Source organism: Natator depressus, chromosome 11 (assembly GCF_965152275.1).
Source record: "Natator depressus isolate rNatDep1 chromosome 11, rNatDep2.hap1, whole genome shotgun sequence".
Taxonomy (NCBI): domain Eukaryota; kingdom Metazoa; phylum Chordata; order Testudines; family Cheloniidae; genus Natator; species Natator depressus.
Window position 1 is genome coordinate 59,018,306 of NC_134244.1, and position 22,451 is coordinate 59,040,756.

Genomic DNA, 22,451 nt, shown 5'->3' on the forward strand with positions numbered 1-22,451 from the left:
TATGTAATATTTTAGCTTTGATCTCCTATTACACGCAAGCTGAAATCCTGTAACAAGGAAGAAATACCCAGATTTTAATTTATGAACAAAATGTGGTAAAACAAAACGTGGTAAGACAAGTAATAAAGGGAGAGAAACCCTGCAGGTTAACTCATTTCTTGGTTACCTACAGGAACATACAATCAAAGCTGCCCCTTACTGCATCAGACCACAAAGGTTGAAAAGAGGAATCTTGTCTGATACACATTTACTCCCAAGAATCTTGTCAGCTAATAATTGAGCCATACATCAGAAGGATCAGAAATAATCCACTCACACATTCAGTTGTTTCCACCAATCAGAGGACAAAACACATTCGCAACATCATTGAGTTGCATAAGGGGATTATAAACCTAAAGCAAGGTATTCAATTCTCAGACTTCACATCAGACAATTGGCACTGTTAGAAATTGCCACATCTTTGCAGGTACAAAGTCCCTTTCACCAGCAAGAAATGCGGAAGGGCTGAGGGGGAACCATTTACTGTCCTTAAATCAGTTGCATTTTAAGGTTAAATTTTGTTTTCCTACTTTCTTCCTCACGCTTTAAAACACGAATTGGGGCTTTTAATGTGCTATGAACCACAGGTCAAGGTTAATTGTTTCTACTGAAACTGACATGAATTTTGATCTTCTACAAGAGACACAGGAAAATACTGTTTGTAACATGATCAGCTGTTGTAGAAGAAAAACTGAACCCTGAATTTAAATCTTGGCAGGTAAGCAGAAGGAGAAAATTATTTCCGTTTATTTTAAATTGTATTTGCTCAAGTCAAATCTGCATGATATTTAGCATGATACACTGTTCCTTTTCAATAGCAATTCTCCCATCGCATGTTTCAACTTGATATTTTCTGTGTACAGAAGTTCTAAAAATTACCTACCTCGAAAATCTACAGCTACAACAATAATTTACATTGCTGCCTAACCTTTCTTCCTCAATCAGTCATAAGTCTACACAGTATTTGAAAATACTTACTTCTTCTCTTAGGACCACCGCAATTTTATTTTTCAATTGTCACCTATCCCTGACTCCCCTCAAAATATTCAGTATTACATATGGCTAACAAAACCACATTTTAAAGTGAACAATTTTGTTCTCAAAGCATCAAGGGGCCTGATTTTTTTCCCTGTTGAATTCAGGGGCAAGGTTTCAATAGGACAATATCAGACCCATCAACCATACAGAATAGCTTTTGGACTGAAAGGACAACTTTTCAGATACATCCAAAAACTGCGGCCCAGAAAGAAATCTTTCTACAATTACACAAACTAGGATTTCAAGCTGAAACCTTTTGAGATCACTCAGATATTAATGCGATGGTCACATAAATGTCTTGATAAATTAGAAGGAACTATTAAAATATCAGAAGATTGTTAAAATGCACACCATTTCTATATTGTATTGTATTGAATATACAATATATTATATAATATTGTATCTATATTGAAGTAGTTCACCATTTCTATATTGGCTAAAAAGTCTTGGATGACTTGTATCGAACACCTTCATCTTGTCTCATGTGTACATATACTAAATATATAGTCACACAAACATGGTAAAGATGTTTAAATAACAACAATATTTTTATTTGACTTCCCAAGAATGTACTTGTAGAGAAAAGAAAGTAATCCCTTTGGTAACTCCACAAGGCTAAAAACTAATTTTTATCACCATAAGCCAATAGGATTCTGATTAAATGAGTCACTTATAGCATTGGAACCGCCAATAAAAGTTTGACCTTCTTCTACTTAAATATAATTTTTTGGGGTGGGAAGGGGATAAGGAGAAAGTAGAGGACAATTGGTTTATAAATGTTTTTACTAAAAAGACATGTATTTAGGAGGATTGAAGACTACCTGGGATTTTGTCAGTAACTATAAAATGGAGGAATACTTTCCTCCCTCGGAGGTATGCTGAAAGGATAAATATATAAAAGATTTGAAGCACTGTAAGATCCACTAATGAAAAATGCCATAAGAGCCAAAAATTATTAATTATTATTATAGTTTAAGGAGTCTTTGCTATGTTTGAGAATTTTGCTCTCAAAAAATGAAACATCTTACATTTTAAATAGGTTTTTTTTCCTGTTTGTATATAGAGTTGCAATGGTATCTTCTTCCTTTAAAAAAAAAAGAATCTATACTGAAACGATCCATAAATACCAGTAGTCATTATATGTTGACTTGTTCAACACAACCATTAGCTTGGGTATCCAGAGTTAACTATTACAATTTAAGTACCTTGTCAAGACTTTAAAATATGGTAGTTGGCTTCAACCGTCCTCCATTTCAAATGTTGTCATCTTATTTTCTGAAGTGCACCATGCAGACCTTGCATCAACCTTATGCTTGGATGGACAGGAATGTCTTTCATCTTCTGGACTTGTACATAAACAGGAAGCCTGCCAGAAGCCTGTCAGTTTCTTGGATTGGCTAGTTCATCCATATGAAAAGCCCACTGTCTTGCTGAACCTACAGTTCCCTCTAGCCTGAATGCTCTGAAGTACCTTTACTAGTACAAATATGAGAGAGTGTGTTGTTGTATCTACACAAATATTTTACTCTATCAAGGCTGAGATAATAGCTGAACAGAATTTTGCATTGAAGCTCAGTAATTCTAATTTTGAGGTTGTACACATATTTGGCTTTATCGTGATATTCTTTATTGACACCTTGTTTGGTATTTTCCCAGAAAAATGTTCACACGCAAGAGAAGAAACAAAAGCACAAAATTTGCACACAATATTGGTCTCTGCTAACCATAATCAAGAATGGGTGTATAAAAATAGGTTACTGTAAATGCGAAACAACAAAAGTTTTGTCCATCTAGAAATTGATTTGTATCAGGCACTGCAAATTCTGTAGGCTGGTAGAATGGAGATTCAGGTATATCAATTGCACCCAGGCTGGGAACATTTGGATTTTGTTGTAGCATGCTCTTTTTCAATGTAATCTTAGGTAAGCAGGTGAGCTGTTGATGAACAGACAATATAAGATAGGCAGATATATTGATAACAAATAAAGGATCAGCAGTATCATGATAAAGTTTTGAAGTACAGAGAGGAAATACAGGTATGTCTCTGAGGAAGGATTAGGGAGACAGTATGTATAGGAGTGTGAAACAGAATAGCCCTTTATAAACATTGAGCCAAATCCTGCCCTCTGATGCATGTATGTGGCTTCCCCTGAAGTCTGCATGGGGAGTGGGGGAGAGAGGAGTTTGGCCTTATTTAGAAAAGCATGACAACAAAATGGGGGGGACTTTTCACTGCATAGAAAGACGGGAGGTGGTCAGTTTGTGTCAAGTTTTCTAAACTTGTTTTTAACAAGTTTTTGCAGACTTTAGTGGTTTAATGTCAGCTCTGCTTCCCTATATTTACTATAAATGTTTGGACTTCACACCTGTCAGAAGATGGCAGATCAGTAGCCCCACTTCCTCTGCTGGTAAGATTCTTACAAAGCGGTATAAAGTAACCTTCCCACATTTTCCACCTCCCCATTCCCAGCACTTATCTTGCTTTCAGCTGTTAGATGGGGACCTTTCTCTAGGAAGTAAGAATAATCAAATTGTTACCTTGGGGGAGGAGGAGCAGGGGACCTCCATATTGATGCAAAATAATATTAATTAAATGACTTATTTTGTTTAAGTCATTACAAACTTGTTTGCACCTTTGCTGAATATTGATATAGCTACACGAGTGGTATAGCCAGAATATTTAGAAATGTAACAATATACATCTATAGCTAATTATATTACAAAATGTTAAAGCTAATCAAAGAAATTCCAGAAGGGTTCTGCTTTTATCTCCCAAGGACAAGCAAAGAAACCCTTTGACTAAATAGTGGGAGCCAGGTCCAGGAGGTGCCAGAAGAGAAATAATTAGGAAGAGTTGGCCTACCATCTCTTGTTCCTCGAAACTAAATATTTTTAATTGTTTTTAAAACAAAGTAACTTGGCATCATCAGCAGCAATCCCTTGATTTGAGGATGATCTCTACCACGGATTTATATATGGGTCCTGAGACAACTCAGGAGTCTGATCCTGGAACCACAGATCTGCCCTCAATAGGTACAGACATTTCCTGGTGGGCTAGCTGCCAGCTGGGAGAAAGCTTTTTTTCCATCCTTCTCTCTCTCTTTTCAGCTTTGAAGGCAAGGCGCTTCTCTTTGAAATGGGCCACTGCCTGATGGAAGACATGGCACCACTGGGGTTGGTTGGTGGCATGCTCTCCCAGCTTGTGATGTCCGCATCAGTTGTCTTGATACACTTTGTAGCATTTCCTTTGACCACCATGGGTGAGCTGAGAGTAAAAGGACTTGTTTTGGGAGGTGAGACTCTGGCATCTGCACACAATGTCCAGCCCAGCAGAATTGGTGCATGAGGATCATTGGTTCAATGCTGGGGAAAATGGCTTCAGTGAGGATGCTGGTGTTAGTGCAGTGATATTCCCACTTGATGTGAAGGAACTTCCGAAGGCATCATTGTGGGTACCTCTCCAGACTCTTGAGGTGCTGTTGAAAGGTTTCACATCCATAAAGGAATATAGGAATAACAATTGTCTTATAGACCTGGATCTTGGGGTCCTGCCGTAGGTAATGGTCTGAAAACGCACTGGAGTAATTTCCCAAAGGAAGCACTTGCGCACTGGATCCTGTGCTGGATCTCGCTGTCGATTTTTGCGTTTTCTGGAAAGGAAAATCTGCAGAGGACATGTGCATTCATGGTGTCTGTTTTGCAATTAGGAATAGTTTGTCAGTCAGCTTACAATAAATTGTCATGCAACAATTTAAAACTAAACTTTTCAACCTCGCACCATTTAGGGACAATAGCAACACTGCCGGGGGTGGGTGTGTGTGTGTGTGTGAGAAGAGAGAGACAGACAGACAGACAAACACACACAATGCCAAGTATTTTTCAACACTTTTCAAAATTCATTTTTAAAATACATTTTAATTTTCGGAAATATTAACTGTAGCGAAATAAAGCCCTGATTAATTTTCTATTGAAATCAACAGGCGCAAGATAAAACAGTTACTTACCTGTACTGTGACTTGTTCTTCAAGGTGTTATGCAGATGGGTATTCTATATAGTGTGCACACGCCCAGACAAAGCTGGAGAATTTTACCTACCAGTAGGGGCAGCATTTGCACCCTGTGGCCCTAGCCCCTCCCCTGTCTATAGGAGGGCAGTGCCACCCAGACCCTCCTCAGTTCCTTCACACTGAATATTAAAAGTACGGACTGAGGCAGGGGAGACAGAGGGTGGGTTGTGGAATGGAATACATGTCTACATCACATCTCAAAACAACCATTTTTTCTTCTTCGACTAGATGCAGCTATGTATTCCATGTAGGTGACTCAAGCAATACTAGCAGGAGGTGGGGCTCTGAGTCTATTTAAACAAGGGACTGCAGGATTGCCTTCCCAAAGTTTTCATCTGATCCAGATGCAGTAATAATGGCATAGTGGTCTGTAAATGTATGCACAGAGGACCAAGTGGCAGCCCTGCAAATATCCAATATAGGAACCTCACTTACAAAAGCCATCGACATTGCCGGGGCCCTTGTGAAATCATCTTGCACCTTTTGAGGAGGCATAGTCTGAGCTACTCTGTATGCTGTCATGATGCAAGGGAGTTATCCACCTTGGAAGAGTCTGTGAAGAGAGCGCGCTCACCCCTTCATTCAGTCCGCATACGAAACAGGCGGACGAGATAAACAGCAATGTTTAGTCCTATCCAGGTAAAAAGCTAAATATTGCATGACATCCAGTGTGTGCTCATCTGGGCTTGAATGTAGCTTAGGGAAAAAACATTGCTAGATATAGAACTTGGTTCATGTGAAACCGAGAAGCCACTTTAGATAAAAAGCTTAGGGTGCAGAGCAACAGGGTTACTTTGTCTTTGGAAAATTGCATGTAAGGAAGCTCTGCCATCAAAGCCTGCAACTCTCACACTCTCCTTGCAGCTGTTACCAACAAAGGGAAAGCAATTTTCCGATACACAAGGGAGAAAAGTTGCCAGAGGCTCAAATGGAAGTCCCATGAGAGCCATTAAGACAGCATTAAGGTCCCACAAAGGAACCAGTTCTTTAACCAGCACGTGGAGATGAGTGTTGCCTTTCAAGAACTTCACTGGCATGGAGTTTGAAAACCACTGACTTCGCATGGATGGGTGGAAGAACTGCTGCCAGATGCCAGCCAGAATTGCTGCCAGATTCACTCTCAACAAACTAAGTGCAATACCAGAAGACTAAAGGTATAGCAGGTTCTCCAAGATATTCTGAATACAAACCAGCATCAGTTGACCTCCCCAGGCTAACAATCATATCCAGAATTGCTTCCATTTGGCCAAACAGGACACTTGGGTGGAAAGCTTTCTACTATTAAGCAAGATTTGCCAGACAGCCTCCAAACATCATTCTTCCTCATTTCAGCTTGAGAATGACTTGAGGGATGATCAGAATTGGAAGAAAAGTTTACCAGAGTGCTGATTCCCAGCTCAGGTGAAAGGCATCAGTTGGAGCCTGGACTGAGATCCCCTCGAGAGCAAAACAGACAGCATTTCTTATTGTCTCATGAGGCAAACAGGCCAATCATCAATATGTCCCAAACTGTCAAGATGTACTGCAGGATGCTGGACTTCAGAGACCACTCGTGATTCAGGGAGAAATTTCTGCTGAAGTGGTCTGCAAGGTAAGTGATTGGCCATGGGGGTAATGTTTTCCCTAGCACAAAACTGCCAGACCCTGATCATGTCTTGACACAGCATGCTGCAGAGTGCTCCTACATCTGTTCACATAATACATCATGGTGGTACTGTTGGTAAGGATGTGCACTGCCTAGTCCCTGATGTAATCTTTAAGGGCGTTACAGGCACTGTATTTGGCACAAAGTTCCAGAAAGTTGATATGCAGAGAAGCTTCCTGTTCCAATCAAGGCCTTGAACTTTCAACAATCCCAGATGCACTCCCCAACTTATTAAGGAGACATTGGTGTCCAAAGTCCTGGTTGGTGGAGATTCAATAAAAGGAACGCCCTACCACCCATTGCCCTGAACCATCCAGCACTGTAAGGAGCTCAGGATTGGCTGGGCAAGTCAGACCAGTCTGTCCAAGGGACGACAGTTTGGATGATAGACCAACTTCAGCAACATTTGAAGAGGACGAACATATTGGTTACCTGTGTGCATGCAGCGATACGTGCGCTGTGGTTGAGGGTTGAAACTGCACTCCCAGACATACACAGCGAACCCATGTGGAATTGGTCAGTCAGCAGAAATGCTCTCAAACTCAGTCTATAATGGCCCCAGTGAACTTGATTCTTTGAGTTGGAACCAATGTTGACTTCCCATTATTTAAGACAAGACCTAAAGGATCAAGTAAGTGTAGCATGAATTAAACATGAGAGAGAACTTCTTCTCTGGACTTGCCCCTCAGTAACTAATTGTTCAGATATGGAAAGAAGATATGAATTGCCCTCCTACTAAGGTATGCTGCCATCACAATCGTGCATTTGGTAAAAACCCAGGGAACAGAAGACCGACCAAAAGGGAGCACGGTGTACTGATAGAGCCAGTCCATCACAACAAACTGGAGAAATCCAGTGGCTCAGAATTGCTATGTGGAAATAAATGTCCTGAAAGCTCAGGGCATAGGTGCCGACTTCTGCTCCCGCTGGTGGGTGCTGGACTCCCCTCTGCCCCTGGCTCCACCCTGACTCCACCCTTGTCCCATCCCCATTCCAACCCCTTCCCCAAAGTCCCCATCCCAACTCCGACTCCTTCCCCAAATCCCTGCCCTGGCCCTGCCTCTTCCCCGTCTCCTCCCCTGAGCATGCCACGTTCCCACTTCTCCCCCATCCCTCCCAGCATGCCGGTGACGAGCAGGAAGTGCTGGGAGGTAGGAAGAGGAGCAGGGATGTGACATGCTCAGGGGAGGAGGCGGAGAAGGAGGTGGGGAGCTGGGGGGAGGAGCTTGGCTGCTGGTGGGTGTAGAGCACCCACTAATTTTTCCCTGTGGGTGCTCCAGCCCTGGAGCACCTACAGAGTCAGTGCCTATGGTCAGGGCAGCAAAATAGTTACTGTGATATAACATAGGGAATATAGTTGCCAGGGTGACCATAGGGAATCTCACATATCAGATGTATTTGTTGACAGAGGTGGAAGACCCACCTTCAATGCTCTTTCCTGGGATGGGATGTAGAAGAACTACAGGGCCTCCAGCAGGAGGCCACAAAGGGCCAGGCACACCCCGTCACAGGGACAGGTGCCGCTTTACTGCATGTTTTGCCAAGGGAGGCAATGAAGCAGAAACACTCTAGATGGCCTTTGCAGGATCCAAGAGATCCTCATTTATCAGGAGGGCTACTCTCTCTCTCTAGAGTGAATGACTGGACAATATGCAACAGCTTAGGCATATTCTCCTGCAGAAAATTCAGCCTGAATGCCTACGGTGGTGGCCATATGCCTAAGGAGGTACTGATATGACTTAAAGTCCTCAGGCATCGAGAGAAAGCCCAGCACAATAAAGTCATCCAGAGAGGATGAAGAAGTGGTTTGCTGTGTCAATGATGGATCCTATTCTTGAACCCCAGGATCCATTTGGGATAACCCTGGAAGCCCAGAGGGAACGGGCTCAGCAGTTGCTTGTAACTGATCTGAGAAAGGGAACCCCCAATGGGACTGGCGATCTCACTGTGGAGTGGGTCTAAGAATGGGACCTCAAAGATCTGGGAACTTCCAAGGAGGCTACTTGGCAAACAGATATGGCATTGGTGGCCAGTAGGCACCAGGCCAAACAGCTCTTCTCCTGACTGAGGGAACAATGCCATTCTCCGTACCAATGGTGATCCGAGGATAGTCTCTAGTGCTTATCGGGGACAAAGGGGAATACGACCCTGATCTGGATCTCAAGGAGTCTCAGAGATTCAGAGACAATGGGGGAACCAGCCCCGATGGGGCAAGCAAACAATTGGACTCATCCAGACTGCAACACAGGGGTGGCATCAATGCCAATGAGGGAATATAGAATCGGCATTGGCAGAACCAAGTGAGATACACTCTCATCCAATATTAGGAGGCAGTACTGGCACAGAGGCCAAGGGCAGTACCAAACTTGATAACGGGATCAGCTGCTATGGCAATGACAGAGCCGAAGGGCACACCAGCATTGAGGGAGCCTTTGGTGTTTGACACAGCGTCAGCCTCAATTCCAGTCTGGGACCAGGGCAGTGAGAGCTGTGGTGCCGACAAACCCCAATAGCTCTGCAATGCATCCAGAAGGTCCAAGGGCACAACAGAGGATGAAGCAGTAGAAGCTCTAACACTGGAAAATTTTCCAGTGACTGGGCTTGGTGTGTGCATACACCTACATTGGAATGGACATGTGCAAGCACTTGAAGAAAACTCCTGAACTAGTGGAGAGTCAGACACAGCAGGTCAGATGCCGCTCAATATGCCACCAGCATCAAAAAACAGTAGGCACTGGTGCAGACGTGATCAGTACTGGACTCAGGCGCCCCGTCGCCAGAACTAGTGTTGACAATATGGGCTCTCCCTGATCTTAGCGTTGTACCAGAGAGCAGTTAGACCTACTCCATCCCACATGCCAGAAGAAGCATGGTGCCAGTCAGTATTCCTTTTAGAAGATGAGGAAACGTCTCCCCAAGCCATGGAGTTGTTCCAATTAGTCTTATGGGACCTCTTCCTCATTGCACCAGTGGGGGGAGAATAACTCCTCTTCCTCTTAGGGGGAACACCAGAGTCCGAAAGTGGAGGGGCATCACTTCCAGTTCCAAAGATTACCACTGATCAGATGAGGATCTCAGTGCTGAAGCGGGTCTCATGGCCTGCTCCCGAAGGTGCTGCTTCAACCATAAAAGTCACCTCGCCCAAGTCCTCTTTTTGAATGGATTTACAGACAGAGCACCACTCCTTAATGTATTCCTCACCAACGCACAACAAGCACCTTGTGTGGGAATAGAGTACAATGCCTGAACCCTGCTGAGGGCACCACACACAGCAGCCAACTACTCTAACACTAAACTAAACCTAATGTACTACTATTATCTAGAGAAAAAACTCTCAGGAAACGGAGATCAAAAACATGAGGTGAAAACACCCCACAGATCTTGGACTCTAGCTGCCAGGAGAGGGGCTAGGTCCAGAGGGTGTGAAAACCTCCCCTACGGGTACTGCTCAGCAAACTTCTCCAGCTTTGGTGCTATGGGCATGCGCACAACCACATGGAACACAGAGCTGAATCTACTCAAAGAAGAAATGGTTGTAAGATACTTTAAAAAAAAAAAGCCAAAACAAATCCATACACTGCAGTCTTCCTCCCCAGAAGCTCCTGTCCCTTAAGAGGTTTTTGAAATTCAGTAGGAAACACGTTACTTGGATCAAAAATAGTTATTTTAATTATTAAATATTTTCTCTGCAAGTACATCTTTGATAACAATCATTTGTATTAAAGAGACACCTTTTAAAAAAAAAAAGATATTAGTGGGAGTCTAGAGATAGTTCCTTTATCATCTCTGAGCAGTTAGGTGTTATATTAAATGAGATTTTAAATAGACTCTTGCTATACCTTTTAATTTTCTTTTCTCCAACCATCCACAAAAACAGTCTCAAAGACAAATACTCTTTACTTTATTATGAAAAGTGCTACGTTACAGTCACTGCTCCCAACAGCATTTCAATGAACAGTTTTGTTTGTTTTTTAAAGGGTCAACACACAAGCCATGATTCTGATTTCAAAACCGATTTAGCCTTTGCTATGCTAATTCAAGGTAAGTCATGAAAACATTTCATATATCTCCCACTTTTCTGTCAGACATGGTAAAGAACAGCACCCATTGTATCCAAATGTTCACTGGCATTATTTGTATAAATCAATATAAATGTAAACCACAAGAGAACATGCACACACACAAAAACCCAAACACTGAGATTAAGTTTTTGTTTTACAATGCCTTTGAGAATGTAACAGTGAGTTTTCCCTTGCTAAGTAACTACAACATAATGGAGGGAGTCAAAAATCTCAATCCAAATCTAGTGTCACTTAGTTTAAAACATGTTCTCATTCTCCTGCACCATGGACTTCACAAGAAGACCGTTCCAAAAACGGCCTGCACATTGTTCATCCTTGGGCCTTAGAATGCAAGGCAAGGAACAATTAAACTAATAGCTCTGCAAAAAAACTTTAGAAGTACCAAATTCAGCAATGAAATTCAAACCTGCTAGTGCTTTTTGTTTATGAAGTTAATTAAATAAAAAGGATATGTTCTTACCACTACAGATGTAAAGGAGCCCATGTCAAATTTGATCATTTCCATAACAGCAACTAAGGGCTGCTTTCAGCAATCCTGCTACAAATGATTCAATCAGAACCCTTCCAGACAGATATTCTGTAAACTGCCTATTATAAATACTAACATAGCAACTTTTCTTTTTTCCCTTTTCCAAAAACAAACATAGTTAGCAGCTTAATTCAGGAAGACACAGAGTGGTTCTATGATGCAATGTAATCCTTTCAAAGGAATCTGTGGTCAGTGCAGGTAGATTCAGGAAAACCATGAACCCATTGTCTAAGAAGCCATATGCCCAGACTACTCTTTGCATATGAACTCCAAGTTGATGTCTTGCCTTTTAAAAACACTGCTAATTTGGGAAGAACAAACAATCCCTCCTTTAGACCAGCAAATAGTCTCTCTTCTTGGAAACTGTTGGACAGGCCAAGTTTAAGTATTACTTTTCTGCTTCTGTCATTTCCTCTAGATGGCCTCAGTACTTGTTTTTTTCAATCTTTATATGAGTTCAGAAGCAATATCCACATATCTCTGTTGTAAGTGCCATTCTAAGGAAGAACATGGATGTTGCTGAAGCTCCACTCAGTAGATACTCATCTACTTTGGTTGCAGAGGCGATCTAGGTCAGCTTTTCATGTTGAATCTGATAGTAACAAGCCTGAATTGAAACAAAATTCAGTTTAATTTTAAAATACTACTTTCCATGATTTCCCCCTCCCCACCCCCTCCAGTTAACCTACAAAAAGGTTTAATTCCCCCACCCCCACCCCAAGAAGTCCAGAAAGTTAGACTTTCTGTGATCAGTTGTGCAGTGACAACATTCACTGTGCGGCAATCTTGTGAAATGCCATGAAGTATCGGGGGAAGGTCTGAGCTTTTAAGTTCAAATTGTGTTTAACTCCTCATGGAGTGGGAGGATGGTTTGGGACTCCGGATACTCAGACATTACAAGGAAACGTCCTAGGAGTAGCTAGAAAAAAGCACTAGCTTAGGCAGCCATTCAGTTCTAAAAAACTGTTTCATATATAGTTTAGGTGGGTAGCAACTGGAAACTTTGGGAAAATACTCATACCAATGGCAAAAAACCCTCCAATTACCTACCTTTTTGTCACGGTTATTCTTTGAGATGTGTTACTCCATGTCCATTCCATTCTAGGTGTGCACATGCCCACGTGCATGGTTGTTGGAGATTTTTGCCTTAGTGGTATCCGTAGGGTCGGCTGTGGCGGCCCTTGAGTGCTGTGCTCATATGTCAGTATATCAGGCACCACCAGCCCTACGGCCTCTCAGTTCCTTCCTGCCGGCAACTTCGATAGAGGGGCAGGAGGGCGAGTAATGGAATGGACACGAGCAACACATCCTGAAGAACAAGATACGAAAAGGTAAGTAACCGATTTTTCTTCAAGTACTTGGCTCATGTCGATTCTATTCTAAGTGACTTACAAGCAGTGTCCAATGGAGGTGGGCTCAGAGTTCACGGTCATGCAGCTTGCAACACTGCTCTGCCAAACCCAGTGTTGTCTGAAGCTTGCCGAGTGCATAATGAGACGCGAACATCTGGACAGATATCCAGGTAGCGGCTCTACAGATCTCTCTGATTAGAACCTGTGCCAGGAAGGCTGTTGGTGAGCCCTTTTCCCTGATCAAGTAAGCCATCATGAGTGCCGGCAGAGGCACATTTGCCAGCTCTAGCAGTAAGCGGATGCAGGCAATGATCCAGAATGAAATCCTTTGAGTAGACACTGCGCGACATCTCATTCTGTCTGCCACCGCCACAAACAGTTGCATCGACCTACGGAACAGCCCTTTCCTGTCTACATAGAAGGCCAATGCCCTCCTGACATCCACAGCGTGCAGCCTGCACTCATCATCTGATATATGAGGCTTTGGAAAGAAGACACGTAAGCATATGTGGTAAGTATATGTCCTGGCCAGTATGAAACTGGGAAACAACCTTGGGTAGAAACACCAGGTGTGGTCGCAGCTGGACCTTATCCTGAAGAATACCATACAGGGCAGTTCTGAAGCAAGCACCCTGATCTTGGACACCCTGCGGCCCAACGTTATTGCAACAAAACCTTCCAGGAGAGAAGCAGGAGAGAGCAGGAAGCCAGGGACTTGAAGAGGGGACCCATGAGTCTCGACAGCATGAGATTCAGATCCAAGAGAGGAACGGGATCTTAGACATGCAGGTAGAGATGCTCCAGACCTTTCAAAAAACGGGTTGTCATATCATGAGTGAAGACAGACCTGCCTTGGAACGGAGGGTGGAAGGCCGCAATAGCGGCTGGGTGGACCCTGACTGATGACAAGGTCAAACCTTGAAGTTTGAAGTGCAGAAAATAATCTATGACCTCCTCCAGTGAGGCCTGCGAGGCCCAGATATGGCATTCCGAGGCCCAGCACATGAACCTTTTCCATTTGGCCAAGTAAGCCACTCTGGTGGAGGGTTTCCTGCTACCCACCAAGACCTGCTGAACGTGGGCCGAGCATTCTCGTTGGTCCGCGTTTAGCCATGCTGTCAAGTGCAGCGCCGCCAGGTTCAGGTGCAGAAAGCTGCCGTGGTTCTGGGACAGCAGATCTGGCCAGAGGAGCAGCTGCAGCAGGGCGGCTACTAAAAGGTTCGGCAGCATGCCAAACCAGTGCTGGCGAGGCCACACGGGGGCTATTAGTATAACCACCCTGTCCTGCTTGATCTTCACAAGGAACCTGTGAATCAACGGCACTGGCCGGAAGGCATATATTAGAGCCCCTGACCATGGTATGAGAAACCCATCTGACAGGGAGCCCCTGTCCATCCCTCAGATTGAACAGAAGACATGGCATTTCCTGTTCTGCCTGGACGCAAACAGGTACACCCGGGGAGTCCCCCACCTCTGGAAGGATTATACTAACCCTCTCTGGATGTAGTGACAACTTGTGGCGAGACAAGAAGATCCTGCTGAGGTGATCTGCTAATACGTTCCTGGTCCTGGGCAGGTGCAGATGAATGGCATGTGGCACACAAGTCCCAAAACGCAGAGAGCTTCTTGGCAAAGGGCCGATGACTTGGCTCTGCCCTGCCTGTTGATGTAATACATTGCGGTGGTATTATCTGTCAAGATCTGCTCTACCTTGCCCTTCAGGTGGGGTAAGAAAGCTTGGCAGGCCAGATGAGCCACTCTGAGCTCCCTGACGTTGATATGGAGGGCCAGCTTGTCCCGCAACCAATGGCCCTGGGTGCTGAGCTTGCCCAGGTGGGCTCCCTAGCCCAGGTCTGAAGCAATGGAGATCAGGGTCAGCGACGAGGCTGCAAAGGGAACTCCCTCCAACACCAACCCGGGGTCCAGCCATGCTACCAAGGTGGTGCCATAGAAGTCGACGCAGCCTCTGCTGCCCAATTATGCTGGTGTAGTCTCGAAGAGGGGCTAAACTGCCCTTCTGTGCTGGAGGAATCCCCTTCTGGTGACCACGATGGGGCCATTGGCACCTGTGTTTGTCTGCTGGCTGTCGCCACTGGAAATTGGTGTTTGGGAATGGGAGGACTGTTGCTGGTGTTGGGGAGGACTGGTGATGGGGCAACTAGTATCATGACGGAGAGTGCTCCCATGGAGTGGGTGACTTAAGATCTGCGCTGAGAGGAAGACCGGCAGGAGGGCGAACGGCACCGGTGATACGGTGACTGGTGCCTCCCCCTAGGCGATCCGTGTCGAGATGGTGGGGACTGCAAACATGGTGCCGGTGATCGAGGGCAAGCCCCAGAGGATCTGGGCTGTGATGTCGGAGATCTGAGATGCAGAGATGGAGAGCGATGCCTTGGCTCAGGGGATCGGCGGCACTCATCTGCCCTCTGGAGGGTCTTGGCGGCTGGTTTGCCCTTGTAGGGAGCCTTTGCCGCTTCCTGTGGCACACACGGGGCCAGCGGTGTGGGTGGAGGCATCTGCTCTCTTGGCGCCAGGGGAGCTTGGGAAGGCATCAATGACTCCAAAAGTTTGGGTTCCCAACCCGTCCAAGGAGTCCATGGTGAATCCTTTAAGGGGCTAAGGGACCCAACTGGGAAAGCACATCCACAAGACTCTGGAGTGGCCAGGCGGCCCAAACTGGGTCCTTTGCCGATGCCCCCTGGCCTTTCTTGCCTGGTCCTGGGTAGCCATGCTCCTTCTGGGTTTTTTTGGGCACTGGTGATGGGGAGCAGTGCCGGGTGGAGCCCAGTGACAGGGGTGCACTGCGCATTGAGGCCGAGGTACCAGGGGTTGAGTCCGGCCGGGATGGCTCGGAAGCCGGTCAGAGGAGAGCCCTCAAACGAATATCATGCTCTTTCTGGGTCCTGGGTTCAAAGTTTTTGCAGATATGACACGCGTCCTTCACATATGATTCCCCCAAGCACTTGAGGCAGCTGCTGTGGGGGTCACTTACAAGCATAGGCCTGTTAAAGTCCACACAGGGCTTAAACCTAGGGACCAGGGCATGCCCCGCCTGCGACAAAGTCCCCGATTGGACTCTAACTTCTAACACTAACTACTATAAACAGCTATTTACAAGGCCTTAAGGCTCGAAGTCAGAAGAGGAGAAACCGCGAGCCCTTGCTATGCAAGGAAAGGCGCTCCAACTAACCACCACAGGCGGTAAGAAAGAACTGAGAGGTGTAGGGCCAGCGGCTCCTCATATACACCGATGTATGAGCGCAGCACTCCAGGGAGTGCCACAGCTGACCCTATGGATACAGCTAAGGCAAAAATCTCTGATGACCGCACACGTGGACACGCGCAACCTAGAATGGAATCAACATGAGCAACACATCTCGAAGAACCAGACAGATTGTTTTGTTACTAATTTAACAAAAATAAGATTTTTTTTGATATTTCACCTAGAATTTTAACTGCAGCGTTCACCTCCCCTCTGCTGCACCAGGACATAAAAGCAATCCCACTTCCAACTTCCACACTTGGAACCCTTGCACACTAGAACAGAACATCAATTGTTACCATACACTAGAGAGCTCAGTAATCACAGGAGCCACATGTTCAAATCTCTTTATACCAGGAATCTGATTTTTCTGGCGACAGAGAGATCAGAACCAGCACACTAAGTTTAAGTCTGAGCAACATGAAGTGATTTTGTACATGTACATGCGATTTTATTAATAACCAGCATTAACAGGGCTTTGTTACCTTGAAATTTTATCAGTGGGTGGTGCTATAAGTGGTTGAAAGAATTTGTTGCTAACTTTCATTGAAATTTAAATTGGCTCAGTTGTGGCCATTGCCATAGGAAAAGTACAAAGATTATTAGCTGCCAGAGAAAGGACAATAGGAATTTTAGACAGTTGATGTGTACATTTCATACTCACCTTCAGAGTAGTGAACATGATGCCTTGTTCCCCATGCTGGAGATACGGATCCATCAGGTCCTCAATCAAGTGCACCTCAGACCCCAAATTCCTTATCCTGTCACATGAGGAAAAGTCACTATTATATTTTGTTCTAGCCTTGTATACTTTAAGAATCTTTTTTAAATGGGCAAAATGTTTTTCCAGCCTTTTTCTCAGAAATGGCTGAACTGTTTTAGCTGAACTAGTTAGGGTTGCTAACAGCTCTACCTGCACTAACAGACTACCTTAAGACCCTCCACTGTACTGAATACAGTTCTGTTTCAACTTTAATAAACCATTCCCATTCAGGAAACAATTTTAGTTGGTCTGTGGGTTCTCTCACAATACTTTAAAACCGCTCACCTGGCTCGTAGCACCACATAGAGAAAAACAGGAAATAAGTCATCCATTGACCACAAGAAGTCTTCCTGAAGAGTGTCAAGCACACTCTGAGAGATCTCCTCAAAAGTCTGCTGGATCACCTTCAGTTTGTCAGATGGGGTAAAGGTTGTACTATTGAGAAAGGAAACCATCAGGATTACAATGAATAGTTGCAAATCGACTTAACTAAATAAAGACAGTTTGTTCATTTGTGTTTCTTCTTTCTTTTCTAGAAAGACAGAACCCTTCAAAACAGCCACTGATCACATTTGCATCACAGCCATCAAAAGCTGCCCATTTCTAAGAATATACCAGCTGCACAGCATACTGAATTGCAAGTGAACCAGATGAAGAGATATTACTGAACATAAAACAACATTTTAAGCTATTTTAAATCAGTGCTTGCTGTTTGAAAAGACTTTCTTCATTACTGCCACTCAAACATTTTTAAAACAAGATGACCAGCAACTGAGATGTCTTTTCCAGCCGTTAGCTGTGAAAACTCTCCATAAATACACCATTTTGTCCTGACTGCTTTAAAAAAAAAAAGCACATGCACAATTAAGTATCTTCTCCCTTTTGTTTCTGTCAAGGTAGCTTACAAAAACCTGCCTAGAAGATACCAACTGCCCCCACACAAAAGGGCTCACCCACCTCCTCACTTTGAAGAGTTAACATTTTTGGCAGAAAGACAGAAAAGTCTTTCAAAGCTTCTTGTTACAATGTGAATGGCAAACTGAAGATCACAATCTAATAACTAAATTAAGGCTTTGCTTACACTACCCACCTTTTAGCGACACAGCTGTGCCACTTCAGCTGTGCTGCTAAAAGGCACGCAGTGTAGCTGCTGATTGTTGGCAGGAGAGAGCTCTCCCACCGACAAAAAAGACTTCCACCCCCAACAAGCGGCAGCAGCTTTGTTGGCAGAAGAATGCTCCTGCCCACAAAGTGCTGTTCACAACAGTGCTTTTTGTCTGTAAAACTGTTGTTGTTCGGGGGGATGTTGGGGTTTTTTTGCCCATGAAGTTCCAGTGTAGACAAAGCCTTAGACTGAGGCAGTACTCTGAGCAGGAAAAGCAAGTCAGAGGGATAAAGTGAAAGGATTACCTGATCTGTTGTAAACATTCAACTGCTGAGGCAAAGCAGACATCTTTTGTGTTTGGTATCACCTAGGTAATCAGGAGAAGATCAGAATCTTTCTAGTAAATACCTCTGACAGCTCACAAGAAAGCGAACATGGCTATTGCAAAGTTAGCTATGCAACTGTATTAAACATAACAGGAGTACTTTTGGCACCTTAGAGACTAACAAACTTATTAGAGCATAAGCTTTCGTGGGCTACAGCCCACTTCATCGGATACATTGAATGGAACATATAGTAAGAAGATATATATGTACACACATACAGAGAAAGTGGAAGTTGCCATACAAACTGTAAGAGGCTAATTAATTAAGATGAGCTATTATCAGCAGGAGAAAAAAAAAAAAAACTTTTGTAGTGATAATCAAGATGGCCCATTTAGACAGTTGACAAGAAGATGCGAGGATACTTGAACATGTGGAAATAGATTCAAACGTGTAATTACCCAGCCACTCTCAGTCTCTATTCAAACCCAAGTTAATGGTATCTAGTTTGCATATTAATTCAAGCTCAGCAGTTTCTCGTTGGAGTCTGTTTTTACAGTTTTTCTGTTGCAAAATTGCCACCCTTAAATCTTTTACTGAGTGGCCAGAGAGGTTGAAGTGTTCTCCTACCGGTTTTTGAATATTATGATTCCTGATGTCAGATTTTTGTCCATTTATTCTTTTGCGTACCCAATCAGGTTCTTAAAAAACAGAACTTTATTAGAAGAACAAAAAAAAGATAAAAGAACAACTCTGTGATATTATCTTCCATTCTAATCTCAGGCAGTCAGATTCAAAACATAGAGAAACCCTCTAGGCAAAACCTTAAGTTACAAAAAGACACAAAAACAGGGATTCACTGTGCTGGAGGGAATGTGTATGTCACAAGCCAAAAACAAAAGAAAATCTAACGCATTTTCTAGCTAGATTACTTACTAACTCTATAGGAGTTGGATTGCTTGCTTTCTTGATCTGTCCCCGGCAGAGGAAATTACAATCCATCGGTGATCTTCCAGAAAACACCATCCTGGCCACTATGGATGTAGAAGCCCTCTACACCAACATTCCACACAAAGATGGACTACAAGCCGTCAGGAACAGTATCCCCGATAATGTCACGGCAAACCTGGTGGCTAACCTTTGTGACTTTGTCCTCAACCACAACTATTTCACATTTGGGGACAATATATACCTTCAAGTCAGCGGCACTGCTATGGGTACCCACATGGCCCCACAGTATGCCAACATTTTTATGGCTGACTTAGAACAACGCTTCTTCAGCTCTCGTCCCCTAATGCCCCTACTCTACTTGTGCTACGTTGATGACATCATCATCTGGACCCATGGAAAAGAAGTCCTTGAGGAATTCCACCATGATTTCAACAATTTCCATCCCACCATCAACCTCAGCCTAGACCAATCCACACAAGCGGTCCATTTCCTGGACACTACTGTGCTAATAAGCAATGGTCACATAAACACCACCCTATACCGGAAACCTATTGACCGCTATACTTACCTACATGCCTCCAGCTTCCATCCAGGACACACCACACGATCCATTGTCTACAGCCAAGCTCTAAAATACAACCGCATTTGCTCCAACCCCTCAGACAGAGACAAACACCTACAAGATCTCTATCAAGCATTCTTACAACTACAATACCCACCTGCTGAAGTGAAGAAACAGATTGACAGAGCCAGAAGAGTACCCAGAAGTCACCTACTACAGGACAGGGCCAACAAAGAAAATAACAGAATGCCACTAGCTGTCACCTTCAGCCCCCAACTAAAGCCTCTCCAGCGCATCAAAGATTTACAACCTATCCTGAAAAATGATCCCTCACTCTCGCAGATCTTGGGAGACAGATCAGTCCTCGCTTACAGACAGCCCCCCAATCTGAAGCAAATACTCACCAGCAACCACACACCACACAACAAAAACACTAACCCAGGAACCTATCCTTGCAACAAAGCCTGATGCCAACTCTGTCCACATATTTATTCAAGTGACACCATCATAGGACCTAATCACATTAGCCACGCCATCAGAGGCTCGTTCACCTGCACATCTACCAATGTGATATATGCCATCATGTGCCAGCAATGCCCCTCTGCCATGTACATTGGCCAAACCGGACCGTCTCTACACAAAAGAATAAATGGACACAAATCTGACATCAGGAATCATAACATTCAAAAACCGGTAGGAGAACACTTCAACCTCTCTGGCCACTCAGTAAAAGATTTAAGGGTGGCAATTTTGCAACAGAAAAGCTTCAAAAACAGACTCCAACGAGAAACTGCTGAGCTTGAATTAATATGCAAACTAGATACCATTAACTTGGGTTTGAATAGAGACTGGGAGTGGCTGGGTCATTACACATATTGAATCTATTTCCACATGTTAAGTATCCTCACACCTTCTTGTCAACTGTCTAAATGGGCCATCTTGATTATCACTACAAAAGTTTTTTTTCTCCTGCTGATAATAGCTCATCTTAATTAATTAGCCTCTTACAGTTTGTATGGCAACTTCCACCTTCTCTGTATGTGTGTATCTATATCTATATATCTTCTTACTATATGTTCCATTCAATGCATCTGATGAAGTGGGCAGTAGCCCATGAAAGCTTAATCTCTAATAAATTTGTTAGTCTCTAAGATGCCACAAGTACTCCTGACTTTTTTGTGGATACAGACTAACACAGCTGCTACTCTGAAACCTGTATTAAATATGAGTGAGAAAAACGCAGTAAAATAAAAGTATATTTTTATAGAGTGATTTTGGGGCTCATAAAAGATGCTCGATTGACTTAAGAAACTGAAGTCCTCTGTCAACAAAACTGTTACCTGTCTGGGCAATGTTTATGTAGGTTTCTTCATACTGCCTCACCAACAGATCTCAACTCTGATCTGGAAGGGCCAAGTCCAGAGGCAGAGAAATTCAGTCTCTTTTTTTATTCAGTCCTTCGCCTCACTCCTCATGATACCAACCAGGAGACTGATTAGAGTGAATTATATTGAAAATTTCTGAGATGGTGATACTTGTCTAAAACGAATTGGAAGGAGACCACCAAAATAGTCTCACATAATAGCAAGCATCTGATGGGAAAGAAAATTGGTCACTACTGACCTGTGCTGACTGAAGTAATGACCTAAAACTGAAAGGCTCTGCATCTCCATGGAAAATTGAATTTGACGTTTTTGATTAAGTCTTCCATATTTTTTCCTCCACAGCATAAATCTAGCCATATACTTAAACAAAATATTTAGGTTAACTAGTAAGAGACGTCTGATTGTTAAACCACCATTAGCAGAAAACAGAAACTGGCTACTCTAAAGTGGCTATTGTTCCTAACTGTATAATCTGTTCCTTTATCATCTTTATTAATAATGCCTTTTTTGGTGATAATCTACAATAAAAGTGGTATTACTCTATTTTTTAAAAGTCTTTATCAAATGCAATTTACAGCTTATCCTGGTAAGAGATGTTTCTAACCTCATCCTCTTTCACAACTGTGGACCAAACAAAACAGATGCAGGCTTCTTTTAAAATATTAGAAGTTCTCAGAACTATGCATCCTCTAATATATGGAATAAGGAAATTCTGGATAGAGCTGCACTTCTGAAGTGACAACTGCTTACAGTAAGGAAGTCTAATGTAGCTTTAAAATACATACAAAAGATGTAAGCACAAAGGAAAAATAAGAGCATAATAAATGTATTGCCAAGCATGTGAGCTCACATATTCCTCTGTTCCATTAAAAAGTGGATATACCTTTTTATTTTCTCCAAGGATGGACACAGTCACTGGCCAAAATTTGCTGTAAGAAACCACATGTATTCAATTAACAGAATGAGTTGTTTTTAAAAAGTGATTTTAACTTATCTTTTGCTTGATGCACAGAAAGGGACCCTCAAGATTTTTCTAATTTCCTCCCTCCACCACATGATTACCTACACTTGGCAGAAACAGTGGAAAATACTATAATTTGGAACACTACCCTTGAGTTCTTAAAGAATTGCCACGCCGCTTAAGCAAATTTTATATAACTAAAAAGTTATCAGGCTACTTCTTTTCCTATGACCAAGTACCATATTAGTTTAAAATGAGCATGTGTGTGATCAGCCCCCTCACATACCACTTACTGCAAAGATACAGTTACATATAGATGTTCTGATAATAAAAGAAAAGGAAATATAGAACAGCCCATGAGAGATTCATAGCGCAAAGGACAGCAGT

The 22,451-nt window shown here is 43.3% G+C and overlaps 1 protein-coding gene and 1 long non-coding RNA gene across 4 annotated transcripts in view; one reads left to right on the forward strand and one right to left on the reverse strand.

Annotated features, from left to right (window-relative positions):
- The first annotated feature begins 421 nt into the window (after nucleotides 1-421).
- Nucleotides 422-18,672, forward strand: LOC141996129 (uncharacterized). Of its 2 annotated transcripts, XR_012641483.1 has the most exons (4): nucleotides 422-757; nucleotides 10,767-10,830; nucleotides 12,506-12,731; nucleotides 17,314-18,672. It is a non-coding gene; the product is annotated as an uncharacterized LOC141996129 (long non-coding RNA). The 2 variants fall into 2 exon arrangements; XR_012641482.1 differs by lacking the exon at nucleotides 12,506-12,731.
- The window catches only part of ALS2 (alsin Rho guanine nucleotide exchange factor ALS2), a 66,027-nt gene continuing 54,068 nt past the window's right edge, over nucleotides 10,493-22,451 (reverse strand). For both annotated transcript variants that reach the window (XM_074967928.1, XM_074967927.1), the window contains exons 30-34: nucleotides 21,987-22,032; nucleotides 18,188-18,249; nucleotides 17,063-17,212; nucleotides 16,679-16,775; nucleotides 10,493-12,007 (exon numbers count right to left, since the gene is read on the reverse strand). In XM_074967928.1, the coding sequence (XP_074824029.1) occupies nucleotides 11,969-12,007; nucleotides 16,679-16,775; nucleotides 17,063-17,212; nucleotides 18,188-18,249; nucleotides 21,987-22,032 (394 nt within the window). In that variant the 3' untranslated portion in view covers nucleotides 10,493-11,968. The remainder of the gene's footprint in view (nucleotides 12,008-16,678; nucleotides 16,776-17,062; nucleotides 17,213-18,187; nucleotides 18,250-21,986; nucleotides 22,033-22,451) is intronic.